Source organism: Tympanuchus pallidicinctus, unplaced genomic scaffold (assembly GCF_026119805.1).
Source record: "Tympanuchus pallidicinctus isolate F22 unplaced genomic scaffold, pur_lepc_1.0 scaffold22, whole genome shotgun sequence".
Lineage (NCBI taxonomy): Eukaryota > Metazoa > Chordata > Aves > Galliformes > Phasianidae > Tympanuchus > Tympanuchus pallidicinctus.
In genome coordinates, this window is record NW_026294739.1 from 12,469,328 (window position 1) to 12,485,494 (window position 16,167).

Consider the following 16,167-nt stretch of genomic DNA (forward strand, 5'->3'; position numbering starts at 1 on the left):
GACAATGAAGGCAGTGGGCAGGGTGAACACAGTGACTCTTCTGAGAAAAGTGTGCCACTCAAGTACTCTCCCAGCAGCATGGCTGGGGGAAAAGGAAACCACAATCCCATAACTACATCCCTCCCAAACCCTAGGCATTGACCCTGAAGCAGATCTGCATAAATTTGTTCTGCAAAATGATGAGCAACAGTACAAAATGGGCACAGGTCATGGCAATACCTGAGCTTGGTGTGGTTGTCGCTGGGTGTGGAGGTGGCGTTGTGGTGTCTGGCGAGGGTGTCTCAGGATTTGGTGTTGATGAACCTGGGGCAAGAGAGAGGTAGTGGAGATGAGAATCAACGTGGCAGGTTTCTTCCCAGCTGCCAGTGTACCATTCCCAAGCACCCAGTGGCACGACAATGAAGGCAGTGGGCAAGGGGTACACAGTGACTCTTCTGAGAAAACTGTGCCACTCAAGTTCTCTCCCAGCAGCATGGCTGGGGGAAAAGGAAACCACAATACCTTTACTACATCCATCCCAAACCCTAGGCATTGACCCTGAAGCAGATCTGCATAAATTTGTCAGTAACAGTAGAAAACGGGGACAGGGCATGGCAATACCTGAGCTTGGTGTGGTTGTCGCTGGGTGTGGAGGTGGCGTTGTGGTGTCTGGTGAGGGTGTCTCAGGATTTGGTGTTGATGAACCTGTGGCAAGAGAGAGGTAGTGGAGATGAGAATCAATGTGGCTGTTTTCTGGCCAGCTCCCAGTATATTATTGCCAGTGGCACGACAATGAAGGCAGTGGGCAGGGGGTACACAGTGAGTTTTCTGAGAAAACTGTGCCACTCAAGTACTCTCCCAGCAGCACGGTCGGCGAAAAGGAATCCACTAGCTATTTACTCCAGCCATCCGTAAGCCTAGTTGTGAGACTTGAAGGAGATCTGCAAGAAATGTGTCAGCAGCAGTAGAAAACGGGGACAGGTCATGGCAATACCTGAGCTTGGTGTGGTTGTCACTGGGTGTGGAGGTGGCGTTGTGGTGTCTGGTGAGGGTGTCTCAGGATTTGGTGTTGATGAACCTGGGGCAAGAGAGAGGTAGTGGGAAGAGAATCAATATGGCAGGTTTCTTCCCAGCTGCCAGTGTACCATTCCCAAGCAATCCAGTGGCACGACAATGAAGGCAGTGGGCAAGGGGTACACAGTGAGTTTTCTGAGAAAAGTGTGCCACTCAAGTACTCTCCCAGCAGCATGGCTGGGGGAAAAGGAAACCACAATCCCTTTACTACATCCATCCCAAACCCTAGGCATTGACCCTGAAGCAGATCTGCATAAATTTGTCAGTAACAGTAGAAAACGGGGACAGGGCATGGCAATACCTGAGCTTGGTGTGGTTGTCACTGGGTGTGGAGGTGGCGTTGTGGTGTCTGGCGAGGGTGTCTCAGGATTTGGTGTTGATGAACCTGGGGCAAGAGAGAGGTAGTGGAGATGAGAATCAATGTGGCTGTTTTCTGGCCAGCTCCCAGTATATTATTGCCAGTGGCACGACAATGAAGGCAGTGGGCAGGGGGTACACAGTGAGTTTTCTGAGAAAACTGTGCCACTCAAGTACTCTCCCAGCAGCACGGTCGGGGAAAAGGAATCCACTAGCTATTTACTCCAGCCATCCGTAAGCCTAGTTGTGAGACTTGAAGGAGATCTGCAAGAAAATGTGTCAGCAGCAGTAGAAAACGGGGACAGGTCATGGCAATACCTGAGCTTGGTGTGGTTGTCACTGGGTGTGGAGGTGGCGTTGTGGTGTCTGGTGAGGGTGTCTCAGGATTTGGTGTTGATGAACCTGGGGCAAGAGAGAGGTAGTGGGAAGAGAATCAATATGGCAGGTTTCTTCCCAGCTGCCAGTGTACCATTCCCAAGCAATCCAGTGGCACGACAATGAAGGCAGTGGGCAAGGGGTACACAGTGAGTTTTCTGAGAAAACTGTGCCACTCAAGTACTCTCGCAGCAGCATGGCTGGGGGAAAAGGAAACCACAATCCCATAACTACATCCCTCCCAAACCCTAGGCACTGACCCTGAAGCAGATCTGCATAAATTTGTTCTGCAAAATGATGAGCAACAGTACAAAATGGGCACAGGTCATGGCAATACCTGAGCTTGGTGTGGTTGTCGCTGGGTGTGGAGGTGGCGTTGTGGTGTCTGGCGAGGGTGTCTCAGGATTTGGTGTTGATGAACCTGGGGCAAGAGAGAGGTAGTGGGAAGAGAATCAATATGGCAGGTTTCTTCCCAGCTGCCAGTGTACCATTCCCAAGCAATCCAGTGGCACGACAATGAAGGCAGTGGGCAAGGGGTACACAGTGAGTTTTCTGAGAAAAGTGTGCCACTCAAGTACTCTCCCAGCAGCACGGTCGGGGAAAAGGAAACCACAATCCCATTACTACATCCACTCCAAAGCCTATGCACAGACCCTGAAGCAGATCTGCATAAATTTGTTCTGCAAAATGATGAGCAACAGTACAAAATGGGCACAGGTCATGGCAATACCTGAGCTTGGTGTGGTTGTCACTGGGTGTGGAGGTGGCGTTGTGGTGTCTGGCGAGGGTGTCTCAGGATTTGGTGTTGATGAACCTGTGGCAAGAGAGAGGTAGTGGAGATGAGAATCAACGTGGCAGCTTTCTCCCCAGCTGCCAGTGTACCATTCCCAAGCACCCAGTGGCACGACAATGAAGGCAGTGGGCAGGGTGTACACAGTGACTCTTCTAAGCAATCTTTGCAATTCCAAGTGATTTTGCAGCATCATGGCTGAACCGTAGGAACCATGGTGGAAACCAAGAAAGAAACTACGTAAAATATACAACATCACAGTTTTGTTCATTTGGTAGGAAGCATTAAAAACCGGAGGAAGGTACAGAGAAGCCATTCAGTTATCAGCACCTCCCTGCAGCTCTTCTCCCCTTCCTACAGTGCTAAAAGCACTGCGTCCCAACATCCGCTCTCGTCCATTCACCTGAGAATGGGAAGCATCCCCGCTGGCCGTTCTGGATCTTGCAGACCTCCTCCTCACCACAGGACAATGCAGAGCAAACCATCTGGCCGCTGGCTTCACAACGGCACTGGCGAGAGCAGTTCTCGTTCACAAAGGACTCGCCTTGCTGCAGACAGAGAAACCCCGAGCACGTCAGACACAGAAGGAGGTGCAAAGCAGTGCCGTGGGAAGGGAGGCAGACAGGGCAGGGTTTTCACTCACGCTGTAGTAGTTGTCCTCAAAGAGGCAGCCACAGTGGGCCTCGGGCACACAGGTGTCACCGCTGAGGAGGAAGCCAGAGGCACACGCACAGCCCTCCATGCAGGGCTTGGAACAATTCAGCGGGGCTTGTCGGTCAACGCAGGTGGCAGGACAGCCAGTCATGCAAGGGTCATAGTAGCTGTTGGCAGAGCATGTCAGGGCTGCAAAGGGAAAGGAACATTAGGGTCAGCAAAGCCCACAAGGAAGGAAATACCTTCTGCCAAGGGAAAGACCAAAGAAGTGGCCAGAGCTGCAGGACACAGGGAGAGCCCCATTTCCCTCTGGCAATCCAAAGGTGGGTACTCACGGCAGAAGGTGGCATTCCTCCAAGGGAGCAGAGTCACGCCAGCTGCCTGGCATGCGTCAGCATAGGCCTCCAGTGCAGCACACAGCACCTCCTGCACAGCACCCATGGCACAAAGGTCGTAGGTGCAGGTCTCAAAGTAGCTCTGCGGGTTGATCACCGAGTGGCAGCTCTCAAAAAAGCCCGGGCTGGCTGTCAGCATGCCACAGAACTGCTCGGACTCGTAGAGCTTCTCCTCATTTTCTGGGCAGGGCTCCGGCGGTGGGGGCACGCCGCAGCTGGGGTCACTGTCATCGCTTGGGACCTGCCAGCTCTCCCCCAGCGCATTGGAGTCGGCGGCTTGCTGCCCGTTGGGCATCATGTAATCGTCCTCCCTCCTGCTGTTGAAGTTCCCGCACATGCCACAGGTCAGGTTGAAGTAGCTGGTGGGCACCTTCACCTCCACCGAGTGGTCAGCGTCATAGGACACTTGGAGGCTGAAGTCCGTCTGCAGGACGACGTAGCGGCCGCTACTGCTCACGGTGATGGCTCCTGCTGCTGCGCTCACCGGCAAGGTCCGGAACACACCGTTCACCTGGGGCAGACAAGCGCAATGCACCGTGGACTCCCTGGGGCCGTCAGCCCCATGGGAACAGGCTCCCTTCTCACACAGAAACTCCTGCTGCTTGCAGACAAGACCCTGCCCAAAAAAGCCAGCCCTGCCTTGCAGACCCTCCACGCACACGCCAGCCCCACTCCCTTACCAGCACTCGGCTCCTCTCCTGCTTGAGTATGGTAATGCGCTCTCCGTACACATCGACCACGACTTCTCGCACGTAGGACACTCGGGCGTTGCCACGATGCTCGTTCTTTGCCTCAACATTGAAGTAGGGCACGGAGGTGTTGGAGCACACTTTGGCCAGGGTGTACGTGCAGTTCCCCATGAAGTTGTGCCTCACATCGTCAAATGTGTTGTAGTGAGGGTCCCCGTAGATGTGGCAGATGCCGTAGGAGTGATCCAGGCACTGGGGTTTCCCATCCTGCACTCCGCAGAACTGGCCGGCAGGGCACGACGCACTGGAGCACTGGACTTTGCCTCCTCGTGCGGGACACGTGCACTTGGACGAGCAGGTGTTGTCCGTCCAGAACTCTGAGCCCACCGGGTAGTGCTGCCCGTTGTGCCAGCACCCGCACTGCTGGCTGGGCACACATTGCTTGTTGTAGAGCAGGTACCCGCTGTCGCATACACATCCCTCCACGCACGGCAATCCGCATGTAACAGGTGCCATGGGGTCAACACACGTAGCAGGGCAAGCTGCAGCACAGGGCTCGTAGTGGCTGTTGGCTGGGCACGTGATGGCTGCCAAGACAAAAGGAGAAGCAGTGAAATCATCAGTCATCCTACACTCGCCATGCTCTCAAGGTAGAGAAGATTCTCTGGAGGCTGTGGAAGGATGCAATCATCCCACAGCTACACCCAGCTACCAACGTGAGATGCCTTCTGCATAGAAAGAACCACGTTGGCATTTTTAACAACAAAGGGTGCTGCCACACACCGTGGCTAACCAGCTCAGCAAATGGCGTGCTTTCCTGCTTCTGACTTACGGCAGAATGTTGCGTTCCTCCACACGGGGATCTGGACACCAAGCGCCTGGCAGGCATCTGCATAGGACTGCAAGCTGTTGCACAGTGCCTCGCGATCAAGCCCCAGCTCACACAGGTCATAGAGGCACGTGTCGAAGTAGCCGCTGGGACTCAGCACAGAGTGGCACACTTCAAACGGGCCGCTGATGTCTGTGAGGAGCCCGCAGAAGTTGCTGCTGGCAATGACCTGCTTGTCTGTCTCAGTGCATGCTGGCGGGGACTGCGTTCCAGCTGAGCAGCTATAGGTGAGGCAGAGAGAAAGGCCCCCAGGTTATCTGTGGGCTTCAACTGGCACCTCCACTCCACCCCTCCCCGGACCTGCTGGGCCACCACACACACCTGCTGTCGTTGGACACCTGCCAGCTGTTACCCAGGCTGGTGGAGTCTGGCTCCAGCACTCCGTCCGGGTTCAGGAAGTCGTCTGCTGCCATCCCGTTGTAGTTGCCACACATGCCGCAAACCTGCTGCCCAAAGGTGCTTGGAAGCGACACCTCCACCCGATGGTTCCCATCAAACTTCACGCTCAAGCCAAAGTCTGTTGTGACCACGGTGTAGAACCCGCTGGACCAGACCTGCACGCCCACAGATGGGGTGCAGGGCAGCACCTCTGCCTCTCCGTTGACCTGGAAGGACAGAAACCAAGACAGGATTGGAGCATTCCCTTTGGCACGGCTCTCCCTCTGCACAGCCCCACCATTGCTCCCCTTTGTGCTTACCATCACCACGCCACCCTTCCCAAGCCTGATGTGCTGGCCGTACACATCGACGTCCACGTACTGGACGTAGGACACGCGCGTGTTGCTTCCTCTGTGTTCGTTGGCCGCCTCCACGTTGAAGTAGGGCAGTGAACTGTTGCTCTCGCACAGCTTGGAGAGGGTGTAGGTGCAGTTGCCCATGAAGTGGTGTATTTGATTGTCAAACGTGTGGTAGTGAGGATCTCCCTCCACCACACACATTCCTGACAAAGGAAACACCAGAGAAGCCATTCAGTTATCAGCACCTCCCTGCAGCTCTTCTCCCCTTCCTACAGTGCTAAAAGCACTGCGTCCCAACACCCGCCCTCCTCCGTTCACCTGAGCTTGGCTGTGGTGTTGGTGTGGATGTTCCTGTCACCGTTGTGGTGGTGTCGGGGCCTGGCGTTGGGGTCACATCGCCTACAAAAGACACAGTGGCACATGCCAGTCAATCCTGCTTGTGCAGGATTCTGTTCAAGGCAGAAAACTCACTGACTATGCCTCCAGGCATTGCACAGCGTTCATTGCTCAAGGCTTCTTCCTTTCTCCCTCCATTTCATCAGCGTCCCCCTGGCTTCTTCTCTCCAATTCTCCTGGTGCTACCTTGCTGAGTCTCTCGGGAGGGATGGGGCTCTCTCTCGGGCTCAATATTACCAATGACTTCCCACAACTTTAAAGCCTTTCTAACTGATACTGCAAGAAGCACTTCAAGGCAGGCAGGCAGCAAGTCTGAAATCTGTCTTGAGGTGCAGTGTGTTACCACAGCCCAGCATCCCTCTGGAAATGCTTGCTTTCATAAAGGCAAAAAGCTGCCGACACCACAGGCGGGGCCGTGCTGCTTCACCACTAAGGACAAGCAATGCCCTTAAGAAGACACTGTGCAGGACAACACAGGAAAATGCTGTGGAAATTCCAGGCGGTCAGTCTGCAAAATGCCGTGCAAAACCAGCTGATTCCCTGCAGTAGCGAGTAGGAAAGAAATCTCCAATCTCAGGCACCAAAAAAGGGAAGCTGAGCATTCATTTGCAAAGTAGAAATGCAAGAAGTTATTAGTGACAGGTCCTGAATAGAAACCAAGCCGATTCCTCACCGCAGACCGTGCCAGCGCTCCAGTCTCCCAGAACAACCCCTGCCACAGCACAGGCTTCTGCATAAGAACTCAGGTCACTGCACAGCTGATCTGTGCTGCCACCCGTGCCACACTGGTCATAGACGCAGCTCTCAAAGTACTCCTGGGGTGGCAGAACTGCGTGGCACGGCTCAAACGGGCCACTGGCTTGTGGCCATTCCCAAGTACCCCAGTGGCACGACAATGAAGGCAGTGGGCAGGGTGAACACAGTGACTCTTCTGAGAAAAGTGTGCCACTCAAGTACTCTCCCAGCAGCATGGCTGGGGGAAAAGGAAACCACAATCCCATAACTACATCCCTCCCAAACCCTAGGCATTGACCCTGAAGCAGATCTGCATAAATTTGTTCTGCAAAATGATGAGCAACAGTACAAAATGGGCACAGGTCATGGCAATACCTGAGCTTGGTGTGGTGGTTGCTGGGTGTGGAGGTGGTGTTGTGGTGTCTGGCGAGGGTGCCTCAGTTTTTGTTGTTGATGAACCTGTGGCAAGAGAGAGGTAGTGGGGATGAGAATCAATGTGGCTGTTTTCTGGCCAGCTCCCAGTATATTATTGCCAGTGGCATGACAATGAAGGCAGTGGGCAGGGGGTACACATTGACTCTTCTGAGAAAAGTGTGCCACTCAAGTACTCTCCCAGCAGCACGGTCGGGGAAAAGGAATCCACTAGCTATTTACTCCAGCCATCCGTAAGCCTAGTTGTGAGACTTGAAGGAGATCTGCAAGAAATGTGTCAGCAGCAGTACAAAACGGGGACAGGTCATGGCAATACCTGAGCTTGGTGTGGTTGTCGCTGGGTGTGGAGGTGGCGTTGTGGTGTCTGGCGAGGGTGTCTCAGGATTTGGTGTTGATGAACCTGGGGCAAGAGAGAGGTAGTGGAGATGAGAATCAATGTGGCTGTTTTCTGGCCAGCTCCCAGTATATTATTGCCAGTGGCACGACAATGAAGGCAGTGGGCAAGGGGTACACAGTGACTCTTCTGAGAAAACTGTGCCACTCAAGTTCTCTCCCAGCAGCATGGCTGGGGGAAAAGGAAACCACAATACCTTTACTACATCCATCCCAAACCCTAGGCATTGACCCTGAAGCAGATCTGCATAAATTTGTCAGTAACAGTAGAAAACGGGGACAGGGCATGGCAATACCTGAGCTTGGTGTGGTTGTCGCTGGGTGTGGAGGTGGCGTTGTGGTGTCTGGTGAGGGTGTCTCAGGATTTGGTGTTGATGAACCTGTGGCAAGAGAGAGGTAGTGGAGATGAGAATCAATGTGGCTGTTTTCTGGCCAGCTCCCAGTATATTATTGCCAGTGGCACGACAATGAAGGCAGTGGGCAGGGGGTACACAGTGAGTTTTCTGAGAAAACTGTGCCACTCAAGTACTCTCCCAGCAGCACGGTCGGCGAAAAGGAATCCACTAGCTATTTACTCCAGCCATCCGTAAGCCTAGTTGTGAGACTTGAAGGAGATCTGCAAGAAAATGTGTCAGCAGCAGTAGAAAACGGGGACAGGTCATGGCAATACCTGAGCTTGGTGTGGTTGTCACTGGGTGTGGAGGTGGCGTTGTGGTGTCTGGTGAGGGTGTCTCAGGATTTGGTGTTGATGAACCTGGGGCAAGAGAGAGGTAGTGGGAAGAGAATCAATATGGCAGGTTTCTTCCCAGCTGCCAGTGTACCATTCCCAAGCAATCCAGTGGCACGACAATGAAGGCAGTGGGCAAGGGGTACACAGTGAGTTTTCTGAGAAAAGTGTGCCACTCAAGTACTCTCCCAGCAGCATGGCTGGGGGAAAAGGAAACCACAATCCCTTTACTACATCCATCCCAAACCCTAGGCATTGACCCTGAAGCAGATCTGCATAAATTTGTCAGTAACAGTAGAAAACGGGGACAGGGCATGGCAATACCTGAGCTTGGTGTGGTTGTCACTGGGTGTGGAGGTGGCGTTGTGGTGTCTGGCGAGGGTGTCTCAGGATTTGGTGTTGATGAACCTGGGGCAAGAGAGAGGTAGTGGAGATGAGAATCAACGTGGCAGCTTTCTTCCCAGCTGCCAGTGTACCATTCCCAAGCACCCAGTGGCACGACAATGAAGGCAGTGGGCAGGGTGTACACAGTGACTCTTCTAAGCAATCTTTGCAATTCCAAGTGGTTTTCTGGTATCACTGCTGAACCATAGGAACCATGATGGACACCAAGAGAGAAACTACGTAAGATATACAACATCACAGTTTTGTTCATTTGGTAGGAAGCATTAAAAACCAGAGGAAGGTGCAGAGAAGCCATTCAGTTATCAGCACCTCCCTGCAGCTCTTCTCCCCTTCCTACAGTGCTAAAAGCACTGCGTCCCAACACCCGCCCTCCTCCGTTCACCTGAGCTTGGCTGTGGTGTTGGTGTGGATGTTCCTGTCACCGTTGTGGTGGTGTCGGGGCCTGGCGTTGGGGTCACATCGCCTACAAAAGACACAGTGGCACATGCCAGTCAATCCTGCTTGTGTACATCCTGTTCAAGGCAGAAAACTCACTGACTGCCAAAACAAGCAGGCTGCCTTTCCACAGGCAGTGTCACGTACCTGGACAGTATCCCTGTTCAATGGACAGATCATCCAGTGCCACGTCGCTGCGGAAATCTTCCCCCCATTCTCCCTCAAGGACAAGCTAAGGGAAAGGTTGGTTTCCACCGTTAGCTCCGGCCATACACTCCGAGTGACATTCTGCAGCACTCTTTGCATCAATTGGCACTTAGAGCCCCTGTCCCTACCTGCAAGTTTCCTGTACTGTGCACCGTGACCTCTCCCAAGATCCATCTGTCCCCGTGGTTCCCAACGCTTTTCCAGACCTCCAGTAGCTCCCCGTCCCGAGCCACATACACCCGCAGGGCCATGGATTCAGCCACTCCATACATGTGATACCAGAAGCGGAAGCAGTGTGGTCCCGTTGAATTGCACACCGGGCTGGCCAGCTGTGACACAAAGCCATGGTAGGGATCGTCGCCATGCAGGTAGATGTAGTAGCCATCTGAAACAAAGTGCCAGCCATGCCGTCATGCAACATCAAGCCTAGACAGCAGCCCCAGGGAAAAGCCCAGTGCAGTCTGGAGAGCACATCCTGTGGCAGTTTGAGGCAGGGACAGGGAGTCAAGAGCAACACGCTGTCCTTCACTTGCCACAGCTCCCTCAGCACTAAGACACTCTAAGGAAGCCGGCTCTCTGGGCCCTGACAGCTGTATGGCTTGATGTGGGAAACGCCACCACCCCCAAAGCATCCCCTCCATCCTACCATGGCTCTGCAGCTTTGGGGGCACTCATCAGTGGCTGCTGGAGAAGCCAGCGTCCCCTAAAAGAAACCTGTTCCTGTTTCCCTGAGACAGCCCGGCACCACGTCTCATACTACTGGCCCCCTTGCCTGGCAGATCGTTCCCTGCTCCAATCACACCAGACTGATCCCCGGGCAGAAAAGCTGCTTTGAAAGAAGGCTCCGACCCTGGGGGAGACTGCTACAAAGGCCTCTGGATCAGGGTACCTGTGGTTTGTATTTGCTCTTAGAAGCTGTTTGCCACCATCTTTGCAGGGACACCAGTCTGCTTGCATGACCAGCGTGTGCTGCTTGATGTTCCTACCTCCAGTCGTGTGGTCAAAGGAAGGGCCCGTATCTGGAGAGGGCGTTGGTCCCTTGTGCCTTATCCAGTCAATGCTGCTGGACGGCTCCTGGACCCACTCGCAGAAGTCAACATCAAACGTGCAGGAGAAATTGCAGGCTGCTGGGGAAGCTGGATGTGGTGCAGAAAGGAAAGCAGAGTTTTAGAGGTGAGAGTGTGCAAACCTTTCCCCGGTGTCCCGCAGGACACACCTATATCCCTGGCGTGATTACAGCCAGGTGGCGATGGTCAACCAAATGCAATTGCAACCCAGGCATTGCACAGCGTTCATTGCTCAAGGCTTCTTCCTTTCTCCCTCCATTTCATCAGCGTCCCCCTGGCTTCTTCTCTCCAATTCTCCTGGTGCTACCTTGCTGAGTCTCTCGGGAGGGATGGGGCTCTCTCTCGGGCTCAATATTACCAATGACTTCCCACAACTTTAAAGCCTTTCTAACTGATACTGCAAGAAGCACTTCAAGGCAGGCAGGCAGCAAGTCTGAAATCTGTCTTGAGGTGCAGTGTGTTACCACAGCCCAGCATCCCTCTGGAAATGCTTGCTTTCATAAAGGCAAAAAGCTGCCGACACCACAGGCGGGGCCGTGCTGCTTCACCACTAAGGACAAGCAATGCCCTTAAGAAGACACTGTGCAGGACAACACAGGAAAATGCTGTGGAAATTCCAGGCGGTCAGTCTGCAAAATGCCGTGCAAAACCAGCTGATTCCCTGCAGTAGCGAGTAGGAAAGAAATCTCCAATCTCAGGCACCAAAAAAGGGAAGCTGAGCATTCATTTGCAAAGTAGAAATGCAAGAAGTTATTAGTGACAGGTCCTGAATAGAGACCAAGCCGATTCCTCACCGCAGACCGTGCCAGCGCTCCAGTCTCCCAGAACAACCCCTGCCACAGCACAGGCTTCTGCATAAGAACTCAGGTCACTGCACAGCTGATCTGTGCTGCCACCCGTGCCACACTGGTCATAGACGCAGCTCTCAAAGTACTCCTGTGGTGGCAGAACTGCGTGGCACGGCTCAAACGGGCCACTGGCTTGTGGCCATTCCCAAGTACCCCAGTGGCACGACAATGAAGGCAGTGGGCAGGGTGAACACAGTGACTCTTCTGAGAAAAGTGTGCCACTCAAGTACTCTCCCAGCAGCATGGCTGGGGGAAAAGGAAACCACAATCCCATAACTACATCCCTCCCAAACCCTAGGCACTGACCCTGAAGCAGATCTGCATAAATTTGTTCTGCAAAATGATGAGCAACAGTACAAAATGGGCACAGGTCATGGCAATACCTGAGCTTGGTGTGGTTGTCGCTGGGTGTGGAGGTGGCGTTGTGGTGTCTGGCGAGGGTGTCTCAGGATTTGGTGTTGATGAACCTGTGGCAAGAGAGAGGTAGTGGAGATGAGAATCAACGTGGCAGCTTTCTCCCCAGCTGCCAGTGTACCATTCCCAAGCACCCAGTGGCACGACAATGAAGGCAGTGGGCAGGGTGTACACAGTGACTCTTCTAAGCAATCTTTGCAATTCCAAGTGGTTTTGCAGCATCATGGCTGAACCGTAGGAACCATGGTGGAAACCAAGAAAGAAACTACGTAAAATATACAACATCACAGTTTTGTTCATTTGGTAGGAAGCATTAAAAACCGGAGGAAGGTACAGAGAAGCCATTCAGTTATCAGCACCTCCCTGCAGCTCTTCTCCCCTTCCTACAGTGCTAAAAGCACTGCGTCCCAACATCCGCTCTCGTCCATTCACCTGAGAATGGGAAGCATCCCCGCTGGCCGTTCTGGATCTTGCAGACCTCCTCCTCACCACAGGACAATGCAGAGCAAACCATCTGGCCGCTGGCTTCACAACGGCACTGGCGAGAGCAGTTCTCGTTCACAAAGGACTCGCCTTGCTGCAGACAGAGAAACCCCGAGCACGTCAGACACAGAAGGAGGTGCAAAGCAGTGCCGTGGGAAGGGAGGCAGACAGGGCAGGGTTTTCACTCACGCTGTAGTAGTTGTCCTCAAAGAGGCAGCCACAGTGGGCCTCGGGCACACAGGTGTCACCGCTGAGGAGGAAGCCAGAGGCACACGCACAGCCCTCCATGCAGGGCTTGGAACAATTCAGCGGGGCTTGTCGGTCAACACAGGTGGCAGGACAGCCAGTCATGCAAGGGTCATAGTAGCTGTTGGCAGAGCATGTCAGGGCTGCAAAGGGAAAGGAACATTAGGGTCAGCAAAGCCCACAAGGAAGGGAATACCTTCTGCCAAGGGAAAGACCAAAGAAGTGGCCAGAGCTGCAGGACACAGGGAGAGCCCCATTTCCCTCTGGCAATCCAAAGGTGGGTACTCACGGCAGAAGGTGGCATTCCTCCAAGGGAGCAGAGTCACGCCAGCTGCCTGGCATGCGTCAGCGTAGGCCTCCAGTGCAGCACACAGCACCTCCTGCACAGCACCCATGGCACAAAGGTCGTAGGTGCAGGTCTCAAAGTAGCTCTGCGGGTTGATCACCGAGTGGCAGCTCTCAAAAAAGCCCGGGCTGGCTGTCAGCATGCCACAGAACTGCTCGGACTCGTAGAGCTTCTCCTCATTTTCTGGGCAGGGCTCCGGCGGTGGGGGCACGCCGCAGCTGGTGTCACTGTCATCGCTTGGGACCTGCCAGCTCTCCCCCAGCGCATTGGAGTCGGCGGCTTGCTGCCCGTTGGGCATCATGTAATCGTCCTCCCTCCTGCTGTTGAAGTTCCCGCACATGCCACAGGTCAGGTTGAAGTAGCTGGTGGGCACCTTCACCTCCACCGAGTGGTCAGCGTCATAGGACACTTGGAGGCTGAAGTCCGTCTGCAGGACGACGTAGCGGCCGCTACTGCTCACGGTGATGGCTCCTGCTGCTGCGCTCACCGGCAAGGTCCGGAACACACCGTTCACCTGGGGCAGACAAGCGCAATGCACCGTGGACTCCCTGGGGCCGTCAGCCCCATGGGAACAGGCTCCCTTCTCACACAGAAACTCCTGCTGCTTGCAGACAAGACCCTGCCCAAAAAAGCCAGCCCTGCCTTGCAGACCCTCCACGCACACGCCAGCCCCACTCCCTTACCAGCACTCGGCTCCTCTCCTGCTTGAGTATGGTAATGCGCTCTCCGTACACATCGACCACGACTTCTCGCACGTAGGACACTCGGGCGTTGCCACGATGCTCGTTCTTTGCCTCAACATTGAAGTAGGGCACGGAGGTGTTGGAGCACACTTTGGCCAGGGTGTACGTGCAGTTCCCCATGAAGTTGTGCCTCACATCGTCAAAGGTGTTGTAGTGAGGGTCCCCGTAGACGTGGCAGATGCCGTAGGAGTGATCCAGGCACTGGGGTTTCCCATCCTGCACTCCGCAGAACTGGCCGGCAGGGCACGACGCACTGGAGCACTGGACTTTGCCTCCTCGTGCGGGACACGTGCACTTGGACGAGCAGGTGTTGTCCGTCCAGAACTCTGAGCCCACCGGGTAGTGCTGCCCGTTGTGCCAGCACCCGCACTGCTGGCTGGGCACACATTGCTTGTTGTAGAGCAGGTACCCGCTGTCGCATACACATCCCTCCACGCACGGCAATCCGCATGTAACAGGTGCCATGGGGTCAACACACGTAGCAGGGCAAGCTGCAGCACAGGGCTCGTAGTGGCTGTTGGCTGGGCACGTGATGGCTGCCAAGACAAAAGGAGAAGCAGTGAAATCATCAGTCATCCTACACTCGCCATGCTCTCAAGGTAGAGAAGATTCTCTGGAGGCTGTGGAAGGATGCAATCATCCCACAGCTACACCCAGCTACCAACGTGAGATGCCTTCTGCATAGAAAGAACCACGTTGGCATTTTTAACAACAAAGGGTGCTGCCACACACCGTGGCTAACCAGCTCAGCAAATGGCGTGCTTTCCTGCTTCTGACTTACGGCAGAATGTTGCGTTCCTCCACACGGGGATCTGGACACCAAGCGCCTGGCAGGCATCTGCATAGGACTGCAAGCTGTTGCACAGTGCCTCGCGATCAAGCCCCAGCTCACACAGGTCATAGAGGCACGTGTCGAAGTAGCCGCTGGGACTCAGCACAGAGTGGCACACTTCAAACGGGCCGCTGATGTCTGTGAGGAGCCCGCAGAAGTTGCTGCTGGCAATGACCTGCTTGTCTGTCTCAGTGCATGCTGGCGGGGACTGCGTTCCAGCTGAGCAGCTATAGGTGAGGCAGAGAGAAAGGCCCCCAGGTTATCTGTGGGCTTCAACTGGCACCTCCACTCCACCCCTCCCCGGACCTGCTGGGCCACCACACACACCTGCTGTCGTTGGACACCTGCCAGCTGTTACCCAGGCTGGTGGAGTCTGGCTCCAGCACTCCGTCCGGGTTCAGGAAGTCGTCTGCTGCCATCCCGTTGTAGTTGCCACACATGCCGCAAACCTGCTGCCCAAAGGTGCTTGGAAGCGACACCTCCACCCGATGGTTCCCATCAAACTTCACGCTCAAGCCAAAGTCTGTTGTGACCACGGTGTAGAACCCGCTGGACCAGACCTGCACGCCCACAGATGGGGTGCAGGGCAGCACCTCTGCCTCTCCGTTGACCTGGAAGGACAGAAACCAAGACAGGATTGGAGCATTCCCTTTGGCACGGCTCTCCCTCTGCACAGCCCCACCATTGCTCCCCTTTGTGCTTACCATCACCACGCCACCCTTCCCAAGCCTGATGTGCTGGCCGTACACATCGACGTCCACGTACTGGACGTAGGACACGCGCGTGTTGCTTCCTCTGTGTTCGTTGGCCGCCTCCACGTTGAAGTAGGGCAGTGAACTGTTGCTCTCGCACAACTTGGAGAGGGTGTAGGTGCAGTTGCCCATGAAGTGGTGTATTTGATTGTCAAACGTGTGGTAGTGAGGATCTCCCTCCACCACACACATTCCTGACAAAGGAAACACCAGAGAAGCCATTCAGTTATCAGCACCTCCCTGCAGCTCTTCTCCCCTTCCTACAGTGCTAAAAGCACTGCGTCCCAACACCCGCCCTCCTCCGTTCACCTGAGCTTGGCTGTGGTGTTGGTGTGGATGTTCCTGTCACCGTTGTGGTGGTGTCGGGGCCTGGCGTTGGGGTCACATCGCCTACAAAAGACACAGTGGCACATGCCAGTCAATCCTGCTTGTGCAGGATTCTGTTCAAGGCAGAAAACTCACTGACTATGCCTCCAGGCATTGCACAGCGTTCATTGCTCAAGGCTTCTTCCTTTCTCCCTCCATTTCATCAGCGTCCCCCTGGCTTCTTCTCTCCAATTCTCCTGGTGCTACCTTGCTGAGTCTCTCGGGAGGGATGGGGCTCTCTCTCGGGCTCAATATTACCAATGACTTCCCACAACTTTAAAGCCTTTCTAACTGATACTGCAAGAAGCACTTCAAGGCAGGCAGGCAGCAAGTCTGAAATCTGTCTTGAGGTGCAGTGTGTTACCACAGCCCAGCATCCCTCTGGAAATGCTTGCTTTCAT

The 16,167-nt window shown here is 54.5% G+C and overlaps 1 protein-coding gene across 1 annotated transcript in view; it reads right to left on the reverse strand.

Moving 5' to 3' along the window:
- Nucleotides 1–16,167, reverse strand: part of LOC128082045 (uncharacterized) — a 68,998-nt gene that overhangs the window by 31,872 nt on the left and 20,959 nt on the right. Inside the window, exons 27-57 of the mRNA XM_052685870.1 lie at nt 15,710–15,790; nt 15,353–15,594; nt 14,976–15,259; nt 14,598–14,875; nt 13,757–14,352; nt 13,017–13,587; nt 12,671–12,870; nt 12,431–12,575; nt 11,968–12,051; nt 10,656–10,805; nt 9,798–10,054; nt 9,610–9,694; nt 9,410–9,490; nt 8,947–9,030; nt 8,566–8,649; nt 8,192–8,275; nt 7,819–7,902; nt 7,446–7,529; nt 7,009–7,164; nt 6,258–6,338; nt 5,901–6,142; nt 5,524–5,807; nt 5,146–5,423; nt 4,305–4,900; nt 3,565–4,135; nt 3,219–3,418; nt 2,979–3,123; nt 2,516–2,599; nt 2,123–2,206; nt 1,355–1,438; nt 974–1,057 (exon numbers count right to left, since the gene is read on the reverse strand). Coding sequence (XP_052541830.1) covers nt 974–1,057; nt 1,355–1,438; nt 2,123–2,206; nt 2,516–2,599; nt 2,979–3,123; nt 3,219–3,418; nt 3,565–4,135; nt 4,305–4,900; nt 5,146–5,423; nt 5,524–5,807; nt 5,901–6,142; nt 6,258–6,338; nt 7,009–7,164; nt 7,446–7,529; nt 7,819–7,902; nt 8,192–8,275; nt 8,566–8,649; nt 8,947–9,030; nt 9,410–9,490; nt 9,610–9,694; nt 9,798–10,054; nt 10,656–10,805; nt 11,968–12,051; nt 12,431–12,575; nt 12,671–12,870; nt 13,017–13,587; nt 13,757–14,352; nt 14,598–14,875; nt 14,976–15,259; nt 15,353–15,594; nt 15,710–15,790 — 6,363 coding nt within the window. The remainder of the gene's footprint in view (nt 1–973; nt 1,058–1,354; nt 1,439–2,122; nt 2,207–2,515; nt 2,600–2,978; nt 3,124–3,218; nt 3,419–3,564; nt 4,136–4,304; nt 4,901–5,145; nt 5,424–5,523; nt 5,808–5,900; nt 6,143–6,257; nt 6,339–7,008; nt 7,165–7,445; nt 7,530–7,818; nt 7,903–8,191; nt 8,276–8,565; nt 8,650–8,946; nt 9,031–9,409; nt 9,491–9,609; nt 9,695–9,797; nt 10,055–10,655; nt 10,806–11,967; nt 12,052–12,430; nt 12,576–12,670; nt 12,871–13,016; nt 13,588–13,756; nt 14,353–14,597; nt 14,876–14,975; nt 15,260–15,352; nt 15,595–15,709; nt 15,791–16,167) is intronic.